We start from the raw sequence: 24,140 nt of genomic DNA, 5'->3' as shown, positions 1-24,140 counted from the left end.
CATTTTCCTTAGTCCTTAGAGAGGGAAAAACATCCCAATTGCCAAATGCTGATGGTGTTTCATAGGGTCTTAAAGCGTACATCTCATTAGGTTTTTGTTTTTCAGCTGGGAAAAAAGTTTATGAAGTCAATATCTGTTTCTCTTGAGGGAATTTTGCTTGTATATTTTAAAGATACATTTACCATTTCCCTCAGGTGATTTATGCCAGTATCTGTCCTTCAATATCATAGCAACAAAAGGTTTTTCCCTTTGCAGTTTTATGCAGCTCAGATAAATTTAGTCTTTTCTTCCAAAAATATTAATAGAATACCTGCTGCATGTTTTTTCAAAAAATATTTTTTGTTCTTCATTTTTCAGAGTATGTTTATCCAGAGAAAACCTGTGAATCAATAGATTTGTTTTATACTTTTAGAAAAATTTGACTTGAACTTTGATGTTCAGCATCCACAAGAAATAATTTAGAAAAAGAATAGTTTCATTGTTGTGATTGTTTTAAGATTTAAGCAAATAAAAATAGCCATTTGTGATACCAACTGGAGTGTTTCCGTGATGACATAAACCTAACATCATTCCCGCTTTTGTAATACTGCCCTGTTCTCTCTAGCCACGTGAAGCCTGAAATTAAAGTGTTAGGAGGACACTGAGATTCTCTTAGAGTCTTCTCTGGTTGGCTAGATCTCCCATAGCAAAGTATCATGAACAAGAAGCAATTTTGATATAGTTATTTTTGTTCAGATACGCAAGGCATTGATAAAAATAAAAAGCTCACATTTGAATTTCGTATTTTACAGTGGTTTTCAAATGCATTTTCTTCCAATTTGGCATCACAATTCTCTTGTTGGTAGGTATTAACCCATTTTGAAGAAAAGGACGCAAAAATCTGAAGAAGTGAGTTGCAAGTCCAAGTTTACCTAATTAGAAGAGTTCCAAATTAAACTTGGGAGTTCTGATCACAAGCTCTGTGAGAGTCCCACTTCACTTCCTGTGATTAGGTGACATGAAATGAAAAAAAAAAAATGAAGTAAGCACTTCTAAAGTAATTTGAATTACAAGATGTTTCGGCACCCTGTATTCAATTGAAAGGCTTACAATATATTTTTAAATGTATATAATATATTCACATTATATGTGTATGATATATACTCACTATATAGTATACCTTAGGTATATAATATATCTTTCAGTATATTGTATACATATATAAAATATGTATATTATGTTTATATATCTTAGATTGTCAAATTTTCCTTTTTAAGGAGTTTTTTGAGTGTGGCAGGAGAGATAACCCAAAGGGATCTTTCGGACTGCCCACTTTGGAAACGATGGAAAAACTGAGATTGTAGTTTTAACATATGAATCCTTGGTTCACAGCTGCAAACATTTTTTGAGACGTTCCTGAGAGCCAGTTCACCTCTTCAGGCTTTTGATCACATGAAGGAAGCCATTAGCAAACTCCTGCTGGCAGCTGAAGTGTTCAGTGAAACAGCTGCTCTGGGACCAAAGGCCTTCGATAGGTAAACACAAAGTTTACTGTTAAAAAAAAGAAAAAAAAACCCTACTGTCTAAAAATTGTTAGTGAAAATATATCTTAATTATCACAAGTAGATGCTCCTTGGAAAATTTTATGTCAGTGTAAAATATGAACTTCTAAACATCTGTTTTCTAATTTATAGGTCCTAGAACTTCTGAGCAGTTTCCAGACTCACCAGTATCTAAATAGTGGTGACAAGAAATAAAGCCCAGTTGTTTGCATTATTTTTTTAATTGCAGCCCCTTTAAAGCTCAGCTATTTTTAATCATATATGCTTTCCATTTGACTAGGTATATTTTTGTCTATAAAATTTTATTAACAAAATACAATAACTTTTATCCCCGTGCTTCGATTTACTTGAGTATAATTTAATGCCTTTTTTTTCTAGGGAACTGTTAAATCAAGTATGTCAAAAAAAAAAGGTGACCCCTCAGTGTAAGCTTTATCATGCTTTCTGTGTGCAGAAGAATGTCTGGCAGGTAGAGTGGGAGAGCTCCCCTATATTTAGGTTTTCATGAAATTACTTCATGGTGTAGTTTAATGTGTTATGAATACTTTAGATATATTTGTATTTTTTTTGTAAGAAGCAAAGAGACTCCAAATCCAAAGATAAATGGTATTCAATTTTGGGTTCTCCAAGCTACTGTTCTTTCTAATTAGTAAGACCTTGAAATTTAACTGCAGTGATTATTAACAATATAATACTAAATAATAGAGTAAATACAGCAACCTTGTGTTTTTGTTTCAGATGCAGATTATGTTTTCAACTTTTAACTTTTGACATTGGTTACGGCAGTTTCAGGTCCCCTGTCGTGCTCCAGGTGAGTATGCCAAGGTCCTCGTGTGAGCTCCTCCCCTGCCCTGCCGCTTTGCCGCAGGGTGTGTGTGTTTGTGTGTTGTTACTGTTTTCATTTATAGTAACCAATCAATAAATAGCAACTTGCATCAAACTTACTGCAGACATGTTTACTGTGATTCAGAGAATTAACTAGGAAGTGGAGGATCTATAATTTAAGTTACAATACCCACTGTGCCTCCCAATTGAACAAGCATGGAATTTTCTATGGTTCAGCCACTGTTTATGAAATAAATGTGGCATAAAGTTAAGTGTGTGTTAATAAAGAAGAGCAGAAATTTAGATAATAGAAAATAGTAGATTGCTTAGCTTATTCACGTGGGTTTATTAAAAAGGTAACTCCTTTATTCTTGACATACAGATATTTAGTTTAAAATTGTTCTATATTTTAATTTTAAAAGCTGTAGGAATTTTTGAAACATTTGTGTTTTTTTTCTAGTATAAATATATGTAAATTGAAGTGTTTTTTGTACGCTTTGATTCTTTTATTTCCTCTTGACTCAAATTAACTCATTCAGATCATCTCCTCCAACATATTTTTAATCTAAAATAGCCCTTAGTCGCAAGAAGATTTCAAAATTGATTGCATCAGTCCATAGAAAGTTATCTTGGGGTATGGGATGAGAAGAAGTGACGAGAAACAAAATAAAATTATGTGCAACCAGAATTCAACTTCATATTGCATTGGTTGGTTTTCAAACTATTAGACAAGGAAAATGGTTACATTATATGTGGCTCTGATACTTGGTTGAATAGCTCAAAGATTTGTCCATAAAATTTTGAGATTATATAAATCTACATCTTTTAGTGGTCATTTTTCAGTGTTTTATACACATATCTAATAGCTTGTATTATGACTTTAAAATTTTATTGTTCAGATACATTATATATTATTTCCATAAACACAAATTCTTCAACAACAGGTTCAATATAAGCAAATGTGATGTTATAAAACATTAGTTAATTTTCCTGTAAGGAATTGTATCTTCAAAAGAACGCTAGACTTATGAAACTGTTGGCCTCCAAAAGGACCACTAGATGTCAGTTCTGATCTATAATCCAGCAGGAAATGACATCCTTTAGAAGTGGTTCCACTGTATTAAAAGTAAGTCAATGAAAAGTATTTGCTGTTCTTTTACTTTTTCATAGGTGCATGAGCATTTAAATTTTCAAGATGATGATGATATGGATTTTGAGGACCAAAACACAGAAGAATTCCTTTTGAAAGATACTTTCAGTTTTCTCCTGTCTAATGAATCTTCACTTTCCATATTTTCTGAGATATTTCAGAGACTTTATAGATCAGGTGTATTTAAGGTAAGAGCAAATTTTTATACTGAAAACTATTTTTAATTCATTTTTAGAAGGTACCATTTTCTTTATTGTGCGGTTAAGCAACCTGATAATTCATTTGAGATTGATTTGTATCCATTATATAAACCTCTTAATCTTTTTCTGACCTAAGGACCAATATTATTTTTATGTCTACTAAGTGTGTGAATGATTGGTTATGATGAAATGATGGGTTGAAAATGAAGTAAAGCAGTTCCTTAATCCCAGGGAAATTTTGTGATTATAATGAACAGTACCTACTACATGTTATGGAATACTTTAAAAGGAATACCTGAACATTTTGGAGGCAGTTAGAACCACAGTGAGTGCTCTAGATTAACATCAAAGGGCTTGAGTTATAATACTCGTTTTTTGTTTTGTTTTTAAAGCGTTCACATCTGGTTAACATCTTTGATTAGATGCGGATGATTAGAGAGTAGTGCTTCAGTGTAAGATTGGTTAATTTTTATGACACATTAGTGCAAGTTTTCTTGATGCATCAAAAAATCTGTACAGATTACTGGGTACAGTATTGTTCTCTATATGTCTTTCTGTTTTAAAACAATAATTGGAAAATTTGGAAAAGTGGAATGTGAAAGGTCGTACCAACCAACAATGCTCCAAGGAGAGATGTTTTTGAGAGATATGACCTTGTAGAATGTTGTTCCCCTATGGTTTTATTGATTTGTTCCTAGAGTTCCTGGTTTTCCTTCCTTAGTGAGTGGACTGTCATTAAAGCCATTAGAACCATTTGACCCAGAGGGGATGGCCTCCTCTCAGGGATGCACTAGAAAAAATGAATATGGGGAAAATGTGGGTGTCTGTTTAGTTGAATCCTTGAAACTCCAGAATGGTAAGGTCCCATACGTGGGGTTTATGTGTAAATTTGCTGCTCTGATCTCTAGTGCCCTGAAGACTGAAGGAGACTCTTCCTCCATTTCCAAACTGTCACATTCTGTCCTTTGGGCCCCAATTCCCAACCTTGCTACCAAAGCACTATTAAGCTATTTCAGGTCCTTTCTGTCAAATATGAAGTCTTCTTACATTCAGACACCATTGTGACAAGTTGAAGTTATTATGTGTTATTTAGAATTAATTAGCTCAGCTGTTTGTTTATAGAGTTCAAAATTTGATTGGTTTGTGAATTGGGCTAAACATGGTATGACTTTGTAACTATTGCTTAAGGGTTGTTTTTTTTCTCCTCCCTATTACAGGGTGAAAACTATCAAAAAGAACTAAATCAATGCCTGTCTGTAGAGGAGATTAACTCAATTATGACTTTTACAAAGGAACTTGAGAGTTTGGGACAATTCCAACTGGTAAAACAAAAGTGATGTTTGATTCCTCTTGATTACTGAGATTATAGTAGATCAACCATAAGCTACTTGATTTTAACTTCACACTAGGTGAAGCTATTTCTTTAAGAAATAGAAATCTTTAGGAATCATACCATAATGAAAGTGTTAAAAAAAAAAAGAAATAGAAATCTTTGTAAGCGTCTTCTTCTTTTCAGGGATATAAATATTAAGAAGAGCAGAATGCATATTCTTTAAGAGTTTGTAAATAATACATGACTTGCTAAAAGTAAAAGAATGTGGGATTAGTAGAGCTGGCAGGATTTGATAGTTCTTGAGGGGAAAATGTTAACAATTTTCTAAAGAGGTTTTGCTTTTTAGCTTTGGGATATTTACATGTAACCACAATTTCCTTCTGCTTATTGTGCCCTTTTTGTTCGTGTAAAAGTAAATATTACTGAAAAAAATTACAAGATTTTAGAAAACTACCTAAACCTTAATTTGTTGTAACTCTATAGCAAACTCCAAAGAAAGAAAATGTAAATAACTCTATAATAACTTTTACTGGTTTTAGCCTAAAAATGTAAATGCGTTTATTTTATTTTCTATGTATTTTCTTGGGTTCTGTTAAGTTATTGGTCAATATCAAAGGATAATTTATTACATATATAGGTGTGTACTCAGCACTTGCTTTGTTTCTAGTTCTGCCACTTATATAAGCAAACTATAATGGATTTGTGTTTTTCTACCTAAGATTTGTTTATACAAAACATCTCTGTAAAATAGCATTTTAAAAAGTCTACTAATAACTTTTATTATTAATCTATTTGGGCCAAATTTTTTTTTTTACTTTAAAAACTCTTATGTATTCATATGATACTCATATGAGTATTAACCAGCTTACTAATTAGTGAATGTTTGACACTTGTTTATAAAAATTATAAAATTTAGTTCCATATTTTAGTAGGTTCAAAGTAAGTTTATTACTCCAATTATAACTTAATTGATAGGTTATTTTAACTAATTTAAATATAGTAAGTATTCTATTCATGACAGTTTGGCTCAATACTATACAAAGATAATCAAAGAGACCTGGCTTCATCCTTTAGGAATTTATAATTTAAGGTATTGTGAAAGTGGAGAGCATCTCTTAGCACAATGTGAGGAAGAATAGAAGAATTTTGCAGGAGAAAGGGCAAGCACTAGTTTCCTGACTCTCAGAGTAGAAACAGGATAACCATGAATTTTTTTTTTTATAAAATTAATCTCTCCCATCCTGACATTTATAAGACACTTGCAACCCAAGAGGATTTCTCCTAATTTTTCCTGCTGCCTGACTCACGCTGTTAGTCATCTCTTTCCTGGTATCTTATAGAAAGGAATATCCATTTCCATTCTATTAAAAGAGAAAGGACGTTCACTCCACTTCGATACACAAACATCAACAAAATTAGTTCCTTATAAAATGTGGCATTTACCTTGACAGCAACACAGAAAATTGAATTATGGTACTAATAATGGATTTTTAATAAATATTTAATTTTCAAAATACCTGAATAAATATGAAGCCTTTCCTACTAATACTACATTTTATTTTCCATAACTTATTCTGATATTCTGCTTTTGAAAATTCCTTCTCAGCTCTTCCCGTCTGCTGCTCCCGGGTTTCAATCTTTGATGCATGAATTTTACAATATGGCAAATCCTATGGGAAAACCTGGTTCCATCCTGACCCACTACTGGTCTCTTTTAAATGTATTTGAACAATTTCAGCTCCTGAATGAAAAGGCACCGCTACATTCGCTGGAATGGTAAGAGAGCCACAAATTTGAATTGTGCAACCCCAAAAATCTCCAAAGATTGGTTTCAAAAGGCATTGCTACATTAAAGAAAGCAACAAAAAGAAGTGTGTCCAAAAATTCATGCTCTGGAAAAAAATCTTCTTTAAAACATTGAAACCATAATGATTCTAGTGGTCTTCAAACACTAACAAAAATATATCCAACAGTTTTTCAAACCAGCAGGACTCGACTCCACTAAGAAGTCATGTTTAAAATTAAAACTTTCAAGCTAGTTTCATTCTGTGATATATATCCTTGAATTACAGGAGCATCAGACTGAAAGAATTAGGTGAGATTTGTTTTATGAACCATCAGTCAGAGTGGAGCCCTAGACGGTATGAGCTTTCAGAGCTTTTGAGACATGACTTTATTCTGGGCAAAACCTATCCACATTTATAAATATGTCTGTCTGTACCACAGATTAGACTTTTTTTTTTTTTTTTAAGAAAATGGAATCTCAGAGAGAGGCGTTTGGCCAGGAGAAAAGGTTCCTGGCCTCCCATGTCCACTTCATTCTAATGAGAGGAAGTCATGAAGGACTAAGAGGGACAATGGGCCAGGGGAACATATTAACATTCCCAGATGCTGGTGGAAGGCATAGTGCCCATGGGGCTAGCAAAGTCCGCCTCCCTTTTATAGGATGGAATTAAGCGAATATGTGACTTTTCTACTGCCAGGAAAGCAGAAGTGAACCTGGCCTCCTAGGGAGATGAAAGACGAGGGGGCGGTGCCGTGGTCTCTGACGTCACCCTCAGGCACCGCCTCCGTTTCCCGGCCTCGCGCTGCTCTTCCTTCTGCCTCCGGGACAGTGAAAACCGTTCCTTAAGAAACTTTCTTTTATAGGTCAAAAATGCAAATCATCACATCTTTGAAGAGTACCTGGGATGCCCCCCAGGACCAGAACTCACTTTAATTGCCACCACTTTGTGCAGTTGGCCTCAGCCCCTCAGTACTCGGAAGTAACCAGATTGATATGTTCTGTTTGGTTGCTTGAAAATTAGGTTGTGCCTAGCAGAACTCGTCGTCGCCCCTTTGTTCTTTGCACTCGCTTGAATAGTCGGAGGCTGTCTCGTTCTTCATTACCAATGGAGGAAGAGCAGGCTTGATTTACCAAGGAGTCTATTATCGTTTTTAACTTTGGGTAAGGTCTCTTGAGACATGCAAGCTTTGGAAAGTTTATTCCCCAGGTTTCTCTCAAGGTCTATGTATGTTATAAGGTTTAACAATTGACTTCGCTTAAACTGGGAATATTGACTTTAACCCTAGTCCTAACTCTAACGGTTCCCTTACAACGATGAAATTTACTAAAGGTCAATGTTAGAAAAAGTCAGAACTTTTTTGAATCAGACAGACTTGGATTCAAAAACCCCACCTGTAGAGTTTATTAATGACAGCAGGTCAGGGTTTTCTCTGAGATTTAGTTTCCATACCTGTAAAATATGGATTATACTGCCTACCAAGTATTGTTTCAGGATTACGTAAGATAATTGCAAATACCAATGCGTGGTGTCTGGTGTGCTATAGCACAGATAGGTAGCAAACATTCATGAACTGTCCTTTTCCTGTTTTTGTCCCATCCAAAGGTCACTTTAGCATCCATAGTGGGGGAAAATTTTTTCTTTCATTTATAGGAAAAGTCAGACAAGTTAGAAAGATTTATGTAAGTTAACATTGAGATAAGTAAAAGTTAAGTCTGTATCCAGAAGCAATTAAATTGTTTCTGGAACATTTTAAGACAGGATACTCAGTTCTAAGTATCTTCAGGTTGGCCAGTGAGCGTATATATGCTTAATTACCATTCATGCTGTATTATAAGTAGGGTGCATATTATACACATTTTCTAGATGAGGCAACTGAGGTGCTGAGATGTCATTGGCTCAAGCCACACAGATAATAGAAATAGAGTTTTGACTGGGACCTTGGCCTCTTGTCCCTGGTCCAGTGCTTTATACCAGTATCTCGTGCAGACAGGGAGATCCCCTGTAGTCATCCAGAACTGCCCTTATCTTTACAACGGTCTCCTCCAGTTTTTCATACAGAAGAAGCCAATTCTACATACCTACACTGTCTGTGGGGTTTAGTGACTTTATCCTTCCTTTTAAATAAAGATCATCTGCATATAGCAGCAACAAGGTGAGGAGAAATAAAGTCAAAAAAGCAACATTTAGAAAAGGTGACACTTATGTCTGTGCCCTGAGGCTCAGAATCCAAGGTCCCGACAGAATTAGTGTATTTCTGAACAGAATGAAAATGCTATAATCAATGTTTGTGTAATTTCCGCTCATTTTCACTTTATTGGAAATAAAGTAGCAAGAGTAATTTGCTCTAATCACATGCTTTCCATGAAAATTCACATTTTCAAAACAAATGCATTATTCACAAAATCACACATCACTGTGTGATGCTTTAACATACAAAGCATCTCATTCTGTTAAGAGAGTAACATTTTAAAAATTCAGTTTCTGTGCATTTGTGGGTTGTATCTTTTACAACCTTCACTTAAAGTGCTTCATACAAATTTAGATTTTTTTTTTCACCTTGGCCTGGCACCCAGATCTCAAGTAAATGTATCTCACCCCATGCTTGCTTTATCTGTTTCTTCATTCCTTGGGAGGAGGAAAGTATTTTAAAATAAGTCCTACACAGTATTATTTCTCACCCATTGATTACTTCATTGTAAATACCAAAGGGGGAAAAAAGACTTCAAAAATAAAACTGCAATAAAATTATCACATCTTCCAACATTAGCAATATTTTTAATTCCTTGTCTTCTGAATTTCCTATCTAATGTTTACATTTTGAGGGAACTGAAAATGCCTTATTCATCTCTACTGCAGTGCTCAGTACAATGTCTGGGACAATAAATATTTATAAACGTAATTTAACACAGAACGTTTGATTGAATTTTTAGAGCATCCCTGTGAAGTAAGGCCAGGATTGTTATCTATGTTTTGCTGGAGTAGAAATGGAGACTCGCAACACAGCACAGTAAAGTCACATTCTGCCCAGTATTCTCTGTCATTAGGACCAGCAATTTTTCTGTCTGCAACTTAGATTATTTGGGTCCCAAATTTGAGGATTTAAAGGGCAATCTGGCTGAGCATTTAGTTATACCACAGAAAAGTGAGGCAAACGCACCAAGATATAACTCACCCGTGCCATTCATTCCTTAATCAGAGTTTAGGAGTAGGAGAAGCCTTGGCAAGCCTAGGTCCTTTCCTGCATGGTGCACTTGAATTTCTCAGATTGTATGTATGTTCTTCTCAGTCTGTGCCTCAGAGTTTCCAAGGCTTCCTGCTTCAAGACTTTGTAATTTTAGCCAAACAACTCCAATAAGAGTGTGTGTTCCTGAATCGTTTCTGTTGGACCTAGGCTATCAGAGTCTGTTCACTTTTGGCCTGAAGAGTGACATTTTGCCCTGGTTTTCTTCAAATGTGCTTCTGCTGATTAGAGATGATGAGATTTCCAGTCACCTCGCTTGAGGCAAGATTGCCAGCTTTGAGGAATGAAATCCAGAAAGGTTTTTCTTGGTGTCCATCAAAATAACTGTGCTCACACAGGATAAAAGATAGTGTGTTCGATGTAATTTCCATGAATTTTGTTCAGCTCACTGATCCAGCGCCGTCTGACATTGCATTTGCAGGAACTCCTTCGCAGACGATGAGAACCTTAAAAAACCACAAGTGCCATTTGATGCAGTTGAAAAGAAAAAAGGTAAAGGATGTAGTCCTACTTACTTCTACATGAAAGTAAATTTTGCGTGACCAAAAAAACATTAAAAATGTTTAGCTTCATTAGCAATCAAATACGAAAATTAAACTGGAAAGTGCTATTTTCCCTCAAATTTGGAAAGATTTTTTTCCTCTTAAAGATAATAGAGTTGGGGCGAATGTAGGAAAATGAGTGTTCTCATGTTGCTGGCGGGGGTATAAATTGGAACTTAAGGGGCCATTTAACATGTAAGAAAGGCTTTAAAAGATATTCTTACATACCAGAAATTTCACTTCCAGATATTCATCTTTGAGGAAATAATTAAAAATGTACACAAAAATGTGATTAAATAAATTATTAATAAATGAAAACAATCAGAAACTACTATTATTGCCATGATAGCGGACTGAACTAAGCTATAGTCATCCAACAAAATACTATAAAGGCATTCTAATATTATGGGAAAATATTTGGGACATGAAAGTTGTGTATGCTATATCGTTAAATGAAACCATTGGCTATAAGCAACAGGGACCTCCAGGAAAATTAATGGTGGCTTTGATTTTCTGTCTTAGGCTTATCTCTTATTTTCTAATTTTTTTCCCCCTAAAGAACATCTGAGCTTTTTGCCACACAAAGAGAAAAATGTCTTTAATTTTAAGATGAGAAAAAATAAAAAGGAGTTAGCATGTGTCTACAGTTTTTTAAAAAAATCCAAGTTTCCTATTACAAATCAAGGCTGAGTCCAGTACAGTGGTTCTCGGTGTGTGGCCCCTAGGCCGACAGCATCATCCTTATCTAGGGAGCTTGGGAAATTCAGATCTGCTGCATCGGAATCCCGTGGTATACATACAACCCAGTATTCTGTGTTTTAACAAGTCCTCCAGATGATTCTAAGACACGTTAAAATTTGAGGACCACTGATTTAGTAAAATAAATCAGTACACTCAGTGAAGAACTGATTTTAAACTGTTCATCTGATTGTCTTTCTCTCTCCTATCATTTTTTTTCTTTCTAAATGATTGCTTGAAGCATTCTTGAATGTTTTAATTCATTCATTTGTCCCATCAATATTTATTAAGGAATTTTTTAGATAAATTTAGATAAATTTAGATAAATCCAGAAAGTTAAATACCAGTGGAACGGACTGGATGGAATCTATGTAATTCCAATGATTTAGGAAATTATAGTCACAAGATCACAGAACTGGAGGAATTTTGATGTATCACCTTTAGGCAATGGATGACATTTAGACCATTCATTTTTCTCCCTTAACATTTTCTTATTTGAAATAATCATTTTTCTGCAATTTGAACCAAATAACTTCATCTTACAGTAGCTTTCAGTTTAACTTATAAGTGCCTTTTGATGTAATAAAATTTAAATAATAAAATCTGTGCTTATTAAATCATCCTCTGTTTCAGAATACTGAATAAGTATCCTTTTTATTTTGATTAATAGCTTCCATTTTAAATGTACATTTCTTTTTGTAGCTGCGGTTCCACAAATTATGAATGCAACCAAAGAAATACATTGCAGTAATGGTGAGTTCCAATGAAAGCATTTCAGAATCATAATCAACAGTTAAGCACTGCCCTGTTCTGAATAAATCATCATTTTATCATATTTGGAGATTTTTAGGCTGCTGATGTATTTTACGTACATTTTCAGAAGTTACGAGATTTCTCAGTGAATTAATATTTATCACTGTTGCATAAGAAGATTTTTAATTTTCTATTTTGAAAGTGAAATATTATGTTTGTGTGTTTGCTTGTTTAAAGTCAGGAACTTCCAAACTCATTTTGAGGGACCCCCAGTGGTGCTAATGCTTTGCCTTGGGAGTGCTCAAATGGAAGTGCTTGGCATCCGCTTTGTATATTGATTTTTAGGGCTTTTTACTACCTAACAGTGGTTCTTTTCTGCCAGATGGTTGACATAATGGATAGTACCTGAGTTGAGTTTTCTTTATAACAGTTGAGAGTTTTTAAGCCAAGTTTCAATTACTTTTTAAAAATTCATGAATTTTTTACCAAGGTATAATCAATAAAATATATATATACACACACATATATAATAGTAATACATTTTAAGTGCCATATAGATTTTTAAATTTTTAAGTAATTTTCTTCCCACTGTCTGGTCAGTATTATTCCAGTGGTCTTGCAAATATATCATTCTAGGGACTCTCACTGACTTTTCCAAGATCACAGTGCTGTGAAATGCATACGCTGGATCATGAAGCTGGGTCTTCAGATTCTTTGTCCACAGTTCATGAATTACCTTAATAATGGAAAAATAAGAGTTCTACTTATCAGGTTTGTCTTTTGACCATGTATACCTTTTTAACATATATATGTGTGTATATATATATTTATATATAATTGGTGCTAAAACATACCCAGAAAATTTAGCCTTTCACACAAAAATCTATTCTGATAAAACATTAAAGCTGAAAAAATAAAATTTATGGACTAAGGTCTAATTTATTATGAATAAAAGTCTCCCAATTTAATAAATCCAATCTGTCTCTTCTAAAATGCAATTTAATTCATTCAATCTGTTTTAACACTGTCTTTAAAATCAGCAGAGGCTGAGAGGTGATACAATAATGTGATTGAACAGAATCAACAAATACATCCAATTAACAAAAATAGCATTTTCTTTTGCTCATCGGGAAACAGTAACAGATATTGCCCACACCATTCCCTCTCTACAGTTACCATCTAATCTCCCACCCCAGGAAAATATGTCATACTCAGTTCTTCTGTTTTCTCATTTATAAAATGAAAAAACTGTATGAGATAATCTCATTTTTTTTCAGTTCCCAGGTAACATAGGGTAGCGGATGTGAACATGGTAGATAAGCTTCAACTTTGTTCATATTTTTATGTTGATAAAAACTAGTCCTACCTGGGTCTTCATAATTAATCTTCCAACTTTGATGGTATGATATAAGATTTTAAAAATAACTTGATGGTGCCTGAGAACAGGTGGGATTACTGTTCAGCGTCTAGGCTGTTTTTGTGTTTAATGTGAGTTATGATTATCCCTCAAGAGGGCAACAAAATTCTGCGGTTAAAAGAAACCCATTAAAAGCAACCAGAACTGCAGACAGCTTTCTCACATATACTTGCCAAGTGCGATAAGCAGCCTGCTACCACCTTACCTCGCACTGGATTCTCCACAGACGTAAGGTACACTGGCCTGAGACAAGTTGGGACTGGATTGGGAAGGATGCCAACGAAACATCAGGTGTTTGCAGGCAGCAACACTGATGATTCAGTTGAAGATGATGTCAGGACTAAATCAGCTTTCAAGCAGGGGTCTAGGATGCAGTGCTGAAGCCGGAGGTGAAGATTTTCTGATGAAACCAAAACCAAGCACTGGCGAAAATCTTGCTGGAGAGAATGATTACACATTTAGTCTCATTTAGAGCTGAGTTTCAGTGTTGTAACGGGCAAGCTCCATTGAAAATTTTTCACTGTTAAGTGAAAGTTTAAACTGCAGGGAAATGGACTCTCAGTGACTGTTTTATAAAGATATGCTAAGTTCAAGTACATTTGCTATGATTACTCTTTTGAAAAAAAACTTACACTCTATTATTCATCTAACCGTGGCTCAAGTATTTATATTCCCTTTCTGCGTAGGAAATGGTCCACTTGAAAGCACATTCCATATATCGGGACTCCGCTGATTCAAAGTGTTAGGTTGGATTCACAGCCTCCATTTGAATCAGAGCTCATGACCAATAACAGCCTGATTTTCCTGTGCTTATCTGGGTGTCCTGAACACAGACTATGCCAGAAAAAAAAATCTTACATGAAAAAAAGAAAGTATTATTAATAAGTGGTCAAATTCAAATGAAAAGCTATGATCCTTTTCAAGTTGAAATCTAATAACAATCTACCTTTATTTTTAACTTTTTTCTCTTCTATTATAAAAAATTTTAGAAGCTGGTAGGATCATTGAAATTATATATGCAGTCCACTTACATCTATCAGCCAGATAAAATCTTTGGTAACAAGTAGAATCAATCAAGCAGGTAGTTTACCCAATTCACTGAGTTATTCAACCCGATTGACTAGTTGTTTATTTTTTCATTGTCTTTTCCCTACAATGAAATTACAATCTGTGTGTTGTATTATTATTGTTCCTAATTTGTACCTGCGTAGTCTTTTCTTCCACTGGCTGAGGAAGCCATAGACTATGGGTTAGAAATGCACGTTTGTTCACTTTCATCTTTTTAGAGCATAATGGGAGTTAAAGCGAGACCTAATTCTCAGAACTGGAATAAAAAATCTGTCAGGTTGGTGATATTCGTTGCTGTGGATCTGGTGGTGCATCTCCATGTCTGTCCAAGAAATATAAAAAGTTTAATATTGTTGAATCACAAACTCCAGAATGTGATGAGAGATGTAAAGGAGAAGCTAAGGGATAGATTATGTAATGTCTTGCCTGCTTTATTGGGAGCATGGCCTGGATTCTTGTGGATGAGAAATCATTAAAGAATGGAAGCCAAATCATTAGATTTGAGTTTAGAAAAGTCACTGTGATAGCTGTCAAATGATAGAGGAAGGGACCACAGCTAGCAGGACAATCTACTTCCTTTAATTTCAGTTGTATAGCTTCCTGAGGCAAATACAATGTTAGTTTTATGGTGGCTGTGTTGTTAAACATCACTGGCCACTTTATTTAAAGGCAACAGAAAATGCTTTCATTTTACTGGTTTCTAGAGAATTTTCTATGTTTATCTTTACTGGAATTTTGTTGACTATTGAGAAGTATTTCTGGCACAAAATACTTGTTAATAGTTCTTTCAGAACATTTGCTTTTGAGTAGCTTGTTTATTTCAAATATGAACATAATATAATTTAGTAGTGGCTAGTCCATGTGCTTATGAATATGTTTTTCCTTTTTTGCTCACCAAGATACTTTTGTAAAAATTGTGCTACCAAACAGAAACTGGGTTTTTTTTTTTTTTTGGTGTAGTAGAATCAATGATGTGAAATAATATTCTTGGTTCTATAATAGTATTGAGCAGGATATAGCATTTCCTTCTTCTGTTTTAGGGTACTTCCTTAGGGTGAGGTGGCTGAGATATGGAAGGGGGTCTCACAATGCCCTGTTGATGTTTTTGTATCTGAGTGTTTGGTATAATATTAGATTTCCCATTCTTTGCTCCACCCTACTGCCTGTAAGCTACATAGCAATCCAATGGTAGTTTAATGACACTCTCCATTAAGAAAATTTCTTTATTCCCTGCTGGTACCCTCTGTCACCACCCCACAGAGTCATCTCCTTCAGTCACACAGTTGCTTGATATATGCAGTTAATGCTATGAAAATGTTACCAATCCACTGGAGAGAGATTTTCTGACCTCCTATGCCTTTAAACTTTAAAAGCCTGAGCAAAAAAGATCATTTGTATAACACCAACTAAAATCAACAACTGTTATATGAGCAAAGTCTACAAAATTTGACAAATAGAAAATCCAGCTGAAGCCATAAATAATGACCAGAGTGCAGAATGGAAAATCAGCAACGGTCATAAAAGTTATTCAAAAGAATTTCTTAAAACTTTAGTCATGTATTATTTTTAAACATTTATTCATTTCACAGTTGTGTTTTACCTTTGTTTTTCTTTTCTTTTCTTTTTTTAAACAGATAAAGATACACAATGTCATATCAAGGAGATCTTCACACATCCGCGTTTGGAACTAAATCCTGAATTTAACCCTAAGATCAAAAATTATTACTCTGAAGTCCCATTTGATGTGGTAACACTGACAATTGGAGTGGAGACTTCTAAGTGTCAGTGCAAGGTGTACCTGCATGAACGGGCAGGACTGAGGTATGAGGATGCTGGCAGGGAAACAGACACTGGAAGCAACCTTTGAAGGTGGTTCAGAAAACCCGAGGCACCAGATCAGCTGGAGGGGTTGCCAGGGTGTGAAATCCTTCTGCTTTTCAGATGCTGTGTGGTTAAAAAGAACACAGAAGTACTCTACTGATCTATTCACAATCTTTGTGTCTAATCTTTGTAACAATGTTATAACAAGAGAGGATGTTATGGTAGGAAATATTACAGAGGACTCGTAAAGGACAATTTTCGTTTATTGTTGTCTTCCTGGTTTTAGATTGTTGAAGAGTTAATTCTTCTGGACAGCTGCCTCCTCCTACTCCCACCCATATGCCCAAGTGTTTCAATATTCAGGTGTTGATTACTTAAAAAAAATGTTGGTGACAATTTGTGGACATGGTAACACTAACTTTCCTAGTCTTGTGGGATTTTTTTTCTACTAACTCTTTTGAGAGTCATCAACTCTTTTGTTTACCATTTTGAATAGAAGATAGAACCTCAATACACGGTTTGTCCATGGCAAGGGAACTTGTGTTCCAATGCTGTGAGCAAAGAGATACACTTGGCGCTCCTGGGAGCTAAGAGAGTACAGAAGAAAGAAAAGAGGGCTTAAGCCAGGCCAACCTGGGTCCCAACCCTGACTCTACCATATGATTTTGGGCAATTTGTTTCCAAGTTGTGTGTCATGATCTTTATATTTAAAATGGGGACCATCATAGTTTTCGTATAAAATTGTTGTATTAAATGAAGTAATGTGTAAACCTGACAGGTGGTTAATAAATGTTAGTTCCCTTCCCTGTAATTGGCTGGGGACACGGCTTGCTCTTCAGGATGACTCTTGGCACAGCAGAGTACAATGAAACACAAATTAACACTTTTTTTCCCCACATTTTAAGCTTCTCATGAAATTTTAGACCTTACCTGCTTTTTTATGCAAATTGTAGGCATTTGACAAATATTTGACAAGTATTAATCTGTTTGGGCTATTTCTCCCTCTCTCCCCCCAGCTTTGCCAACTACCCTCTGGGCTTAGGAATGAACAAAATCTCAGTGCTTGTGGTGGATGAATCTCCAGCCCAGGGTGAGATCCTGATCACGTACAAACTCACCATCTATAGAGAAGACCGTCCAAGTCTGCCCTTGTTTGAGGACTTCGTGGCATGCGGTTTTGTGCAGGTAAGTGAATTTTACATTTGCACTTGGGTTGAATTGGGCCAAATGAAAATTGTTAGGAAAAAAAATGTACGCTTTCAAATCCAGATTGTGGCCTCATTTCAGAAAAGAGTTCAAGCCAGGCATCTAAGATACCTTGTTGTGAGCACTTTTCTTTTTACTGTGGTGGCTGTTCCCTGCGCTTAGAGTGTGCAGTGGATTTATTGTGGTTAATACTGAAAAATAAAAGTCTGCATACTCACACTTGGTTACGAAATTGGTTTTACATTTCCTTTTTGAATTGTGTTGTGTTTCTTGGATTTGTCCCTGGAACTACTTTAAAATTTTAAATTGGATTCAGTGGAATTTGTTTCAAAGAATGAGAGGAAAATTTATGAAACTATTTTACGGAAGGGATACCAGATGAATGAAATTAAATTTCCTTGGACAGACACATTTCTCCTTTGCTTCTCATACCTTAATCGTTTCTAAAGGCCGTAGCTTCTCCTGTGAGCAACACATACCATTCTGTAGTCCCGTTGATTTTGGAGGAGGGTGAACATTACCCAGAGACTTTGTCTTATTTGGTGGTTTCTTCCTCTGTTTTTTTTCCCCCCCTTTTTCAGGATTCTGTGTATGACCTTCTCCATGTGCTTACATCATATACCCTGGCTACAAGTGATTCCAAGGAAGTCGTGATTGATACTCTTAGCATATCTACTAATCTATTTAGACAGAATAATTGCACATATGTCATGTCTCAGTGATTCATATATTACTGGGGCACTGAAGCAAGATGATTAATAAAAGAGAAATGGCCTCAGTGAGTAGGACGGATACCATGTTTTCTTAAATGTGGTGGCCATGTAGAATATTCTCTCCCCCTTTACCTAGGGGTTTAAGTTTTAAATAGTATTGAACTTTTGAGAATGCTCAAAAGTTTAATACTATTGTGTAAGGGTACCCACTGCTGAGATTTTTGTTTTTTAAGAAAACATACACCTGTGATTTATGAACTACCCCCAACTCAAAGGGAATTTCACATTGGTGTAAAGGTTGGTCTAAAGCCAGACAGAACCATTATTCTGAGCGCTGTTCATAGGGGTACTTAAAGAAAAAGATGGAAAGGAGTAGTGTTGCATGATTACAAAGCAATGAGTTAAACGAAATGAACTAGGTAGGAACTTCCCCGAACATTTCGTACAGTCATTTAAACGGTGGGCCTTCAAAAGAGGAATATGACGTGTCCAGCGTTTCCAGACTTATTTGACATTCTTTTCATGGAATAGCTATTAGTATTCTTCAGTGGGGACACAGTTGAGGAAACACTGGACTGGACATTGGAGACGACTTCAGAATCTGATCCTCTTAGTTACCCGCTTTTCAGTTTGTTTTATTAAGATTGCTCTACTTCAGTGTTTTTCCAAGCTGGAAAACAAATAATAGAGCCACGCCAAAAATGTTCCTGAGGGCAGGGACCCAATCCTAGAGGGAAGTGTGTTTTTGTCTTAAGTGTGTGCATGCGTGTGTTTGTGTAATTATTTCCAAACTAAATATTCTCATCTTCCTTGGTGTGTGGCCATGTTTTTGTTTTTCTGTATCTCACTCTAATATTTTATATATAAACTAACTCCTAGAATCAGTCATCTTTGAGGGAAAGATAATAGTATGAATGATTTTTTTCCCCCAGAATACTTATGGTTATCAACAACAGTTATTTTTCACTTTACAAAAGCACTGGAGACTTAATTTTCATGTAGATTTTAATTTTTAAAAGTCTCTGTGAGTGACTTCATTTTTTATTGGTCAATAAACTTGACTTTTGTATGGAGTAAATATATAGTAAGGGTTAAAGAAGAAAATAAAATTTCTATATTAGGGCATGGAAGAATGTATTTTTACTTTTCATTTGTTAAAAGTTAGGTTCATACTGTTGAATTTTTGCTACATCTTTTGAAAAGTAATTGTGTTGCCCACAATTATTGGCGTAGGTGTAGATTTTGGTTCCACTCTAAACTTAAATAGGGTAAATGACTCGTTCATTATTCTGGTATGTGCAAAACCCATTTAGAGGATATTAATAGTTTAATATGGAAAAGGTTTTCAATTTCTAAGTGTTCATAAAAATGTAAAATCCGTAGGCTGAATCTTTAAACACTGACATGTGTTTCAGGAATATATATTCCTTCCTGGGTGCCATTTGGAGAGACCTGTTACAGTTAACTGTAGTTATATACATGATGGCTAAACAGAGGGGTGTCAGTAGGAGTGGGACTGATCCATGAGTGGAAGGGACATTGCAGAGGTGGAATCTGCAGGATTTGCCCTCTTGTCTCTGATTTATCATTTCTTATCCTTCCTGTGACACTATTCTGGTTCAGTTCTTGTTACTTGTTGACTCAGGTCCTAAAACAGTCCCCAGCTTTGTTTCCTCATATCTGTCTGACTCTTTTCCAGTTCAGTTTTGCAAGCTTGACCTTGATCAACTTAAAGCACCCTCTGTTGTAGACTTTGCCAGAAGTGCTCCAAGCTGCCCCGTGATGGTCATTCACTTCTCTCATGTTGGTCCATATGTTTTCCCAGCCTCATGTCCCATTATTTGTCAGTATATTTTATGCTTCTGCTAACCTGACCTGTTTACCCTTCCTCAGACAAATTTCCCAATCATGTGACACTATCTGATGCTGTCCCTCCCACGGGAAACTAAAAAGAGTTTATTTGATGTCACTTCCAGTATAGGAGTTTTGATCCAAATTGTATAAATGAGTTTTTTAAAGGTCAAAACTGCCCCCAAATAGGTACTTGGCACATCATTTATTGTGTGCCAAGCTCTGTCCTAAATGCTTTACATTTAGTTATAGTCTTTTTAATCCTTGCAGCATCCTTATAGATTGAATTCTACTCTCAGCCCTTGGTTTCAGAGGAGAAACCCCAAAGATCAGAAAGGTTAAAGAAATTGCCCAAGGTCACACAGCTAGTGAGTGTTAGAGCGTGGATTCAGATCTAAGTGTGCTTAATTCCGAAGTCCATAGTTTATTACATTGCCTCCTGGCAGAATGGGCTCTCCCACAAGTAGGGACTTTTCTGTCCCAGGAGGTGTTCAGGCATCAATGGAAAATACATCTCTCAAGGAGTAGAGGAGAAATTGGATTAGATGATTTTTACGTTTCCTTGACGTTAATAAAATGAGAAGTCTCGTTGACCCTTGGTGTAATGCAAAGTCCTGTGATTAAAATACACTGCTGCTGAGGTGGCCTCGTGCCAGGGTGGGCCAGCTGGGTGAGGACGGGGTGTGCGGCCTGCAGAAGGAGGGGTGGGCCCCCGACCTTGCTTGCACTTGCTCAGCTCCGGGCTCCGCAGCTGCAGGCCGCCATGTCTTCTGCTGGGGATCAGACCTGCCCATGTGGACCCCAGGGAGGATCCAGGCTCCCGGAGCTCACCATCCCTGACTGCCTGATTCCAGTTGTCTGTCAAGCACTCTGTAAGCCCTGCTAACTTTGGCAGGAACCTGCTAGCTATGTACCCAAGATAAGGAAAGCCATATGCCCATCAAAAAGCATGTCCAAGAGATCTTTTTTTTTTAACTTTTAAAAACCTTTACTTTTAAAGGCAGTTTTAAGTTTACAGTAAGTGAGAGGAAGGTACAGAGTTTACCTGTATACCCCCGGCTTTACACATACGTACCCTCTTGTTATCAACATCACTCACCAGAATGGTACATTTTTTACCAAGGATGAACCTGTGTTGACACATCATAGTCAACACAAGTCCATCATTTACCTCAGGGTTTACTCCTTGTGTTGTGCATTCTATGGGTTTGGACAAATGTCTGATGGCACATATCCATCCATGCAGAGGATTCTCACTGCCCTAAACATCTTCTGTGATCCACCAGTTCATCTCTCCCACTGCCCACCAAGCCCTTGGCAGCCACTGATTTTTTTCATTGTCTCCTTAGTTTTACCTTTTCTAAAATGGCATGTTGTTGGACTCAGTGTGTAGCCTTCTCAGATATGTTTCTTTCAATTAATAATATGCATTTAGGTTTCCTCCATGTCTTTTCATGACTTGTTAGCTCATTTCTTCTAAGCACAAGAAATCTTCATATCAGTTCTATTTATAATAGCTAAAAGCTGGGAAAAGTTCAATAAGAAAAGAGATAAACAGATTCATTGGCATACTATTGAGGCATTTAAAAATAAGTTAATTATTGATACACACAAACATGGATAAATCTCCGAAATATTATGTTGAGATAAAGAAGCCAGACATAAAAAGATATACTGTATTTCATTTATGAAGTTTAAAAACAGGCAGCACTGATTTATAGTGATAGAAATCAAGACAGTGGTTACCTGGACGGTCTAGGAGCTTCCAAGCATGAGGAAACTTTTTGGGCAAATGTCTTACGTCTTAATCTGGGTAATGGTTACATATATGACCAAGTGGCATAGAGATGTATAAAATTTAATTAACTGTGCACTTAACATTTGTGCAATTTATGGTGTATAAAAATACTTATAAATGTGTTTGGCTGTATATAAATTATGTTTACTGAATATAAATTGTACTTCAATACTATAAGAAAAATACACTAATAGAGAAGTGCATATTATCTTTCAAGACATACCTCCCTTCTTAAATATACTGATCAGAAATGAGTTCATTACCATACAATTACCTTAGGCAATAGCTTATATTAGGGCTTTGTTAGTATAATATCAAGAAAAATATTAGAAAATTCTTGTGGGATGTCTCCTCCAGATGATTGCAGAAAACTATTTCAGTCATTTATAAGACTCCTTTCCAGAAGTTCTTATTTAAATTTTCCGTGTGGTCCCACAGCGGTATTCTAGTTACATAACATGAAAAAGTGTCTAATAAGCACTAGTATTTTTCTAGCCTTCCTTTTTAGAAACTGTCGAATGAATGAACAGATAATGAATGAGTAATCTGGATTGCTTTAGACACTTAACCAGGCACTCGCGGCCTCGGGAATGGAGAGGAGTCTATGGCAGAAGTAGGATTTTCTCACCACAGGCTCGTTAAAATTCTCATCAGAGACCTTTCCCTGGTTTCTCTTTTGTGCTTCATCTCATGAGTCTTTGGGTTTCATGGCAAGCTGGTGCTGCGATGAAGTTTAGAACAGAAAGAGTGAGGGATATGTGCTGTACACCAGAAATTGACACAACATTGTAAACTGACTATACTTCTATATATATGTATATATATTATTTTTATATATATACTTTAAATATTATATATATATTATATATATTACATATATATTACATATATATATATATATATATATAAAAGAATGAGGGATAACATTTTTAATCTTTATCAATTCTCAAGTATTTTTGAATTCCCAAATTAAGTTAATAGCCAAACAGATATACATTATGAAACTTAACAAACTTTTGTTCTTCCAAATTGTTCTTTTTCTTGTCTGCTAACAATCGTAGTATTTTCATTGTATTCTTAAGATGGGAAATCCAGAGTTGAACTAGTATATTAAACGATAGACTGTTCTATTTGAATCTCCAAAGCCTGTATGTGGCAAGCTAAAAGGAAATGGATTAAACTTTAATTATATTTTATTTGTTGGTTAAAGGGAAAATTATAATTCCTCTTTACATTTCAAATTAAATTTTGGCCTTATGGACTCCATTATTAAATTTTTAGTAAGCATAGAAGGCCATCCACCTTCAAATAACCAAAAAAGGAGAATCCAATTTGCAGTTAATCAAGCCTTCTAATTTCCCCTTCCCCCGTTCTCTCCCCTTCTGGACATCAACTATTCATTTTCCTATTTCACCAAAAGACTAACAGCGAGGAGGAATGCAAATATAAAGCATACCAGTCAATTAAAAGATCAGTGACAATTTGGTGAACAATGAGATGATTTTAATTAATGGTGTTAATAGACATTTGGTATTATGTATATGGCCAAGCATTGTTAAATACCTCCTTACCCATGATTGACTATTTGAGTTTAGCGTCTGTTTCTAATTGTATTACCAACTGGAATTTTTATGTGGTAGACACAGAGGCAACTTTTCGTTTAGTTTTTACCAGTGAGGGAGCAAAGGCTAATTTGCATGACTGATATAAAGCAACCAGGTTTGGGCCAAGGCTTCTCAGCCCCAGCATTGTTGGTGTTGGGGCTGAATGAGTCTTTGTTTGGGGGAGCTGTCTTGTGCATTGCAGGATGTTTAGCGGTGTCTCTGACCTCCATCTACCAGATTCCATTAGGACACTGCTCTCCAAGCTGGGACAACCAGAAATGTCTCCAGGTGTTGCCAAATGTCCCCTGAGGGACAAATTCGGCCCAGTTGAAGACCACTGATATTTATCAATAAAAGGCCCTGCTTTATCAATAAGAGATCCTGTTTATCAATAAGAAGTCTTGCTTTTCTCCTTTCTACCAGCAAAGCTGGTCAACCTGCAGGGGATTTACTAGAAGTATGAATAGTTTAGAGGTAATTCTTTAATTTGAATGTTGAAGAATTATTCTTATCTTTTTTCACCCTTGTGTTTTTAATCATTTCTGTAGTCAG

The 24,140-nt window shown here is 35.7% G+C and overlaps 1 protein-coding gene across 2 annotated transcripts in view; it reads left to right on the top strand.

The window, feature by feature from the left end:
- CPED1 (cadherin like and PC-esterase domain containing 1) overlaps positions 1–24,140 on the top strand; it is a 258,511-nt gene that overhangs the window by 121,328 nt on the left and 113,043 nt on the right. For both annotated transcript variants that reach the window (XM_072964602.1, XM_072964603.1), the window contains 9 exons: positions 1,372–1,514; positions 2,280–2,352; positions 3,537–3,704; positions 4,934–5,038; positions 6,656–6,825; positions 10,499–10,569; positions 12,060–12,110; positions 16,230–16,416; positions 17,433–17,601. In XM_072964602.1, coding sequence (XP_072820703.1) covers positions 1,372–1,514; positions 2,280–2,352; positions 3,537–3,704; positions 4,934–5,038; positions 6,656–6,825; positions 10,499–10,569; positions 12,060–12,110; positions 16,230–16,416; positions 17,433–17,601 — 1,137 coding nt within the window. The remainder of the gene's footprint in view (positions 1–1,371; positions 1,515–2,279; positions 2,353–3,536; positions 3,705–4,933; positions 5,039–6,655; positions 6,826–10,498; positions 10,570–12,059; positions 12,111–16,229; positions 16,417–17,432; positions 17,602–24,140) is intronic.

Source organism: Vicugna pacos, chromosome 7, assembly GCF_048564905.1.
Source record: "Vicugna pacos chromosome 7, VicPac4, whole genome shotgun sequence".
Lineage (NCBI taxonomy): Eukaryota > Metazoa > Chordata > Mammalia > Artiodactyla > Camelidae > Vicugna > Vicugna pacos.
Note: the sequence above shows the minus strand (reverse complement) of the source record. Positions and strands in the feature narration are given on the sequence as shown.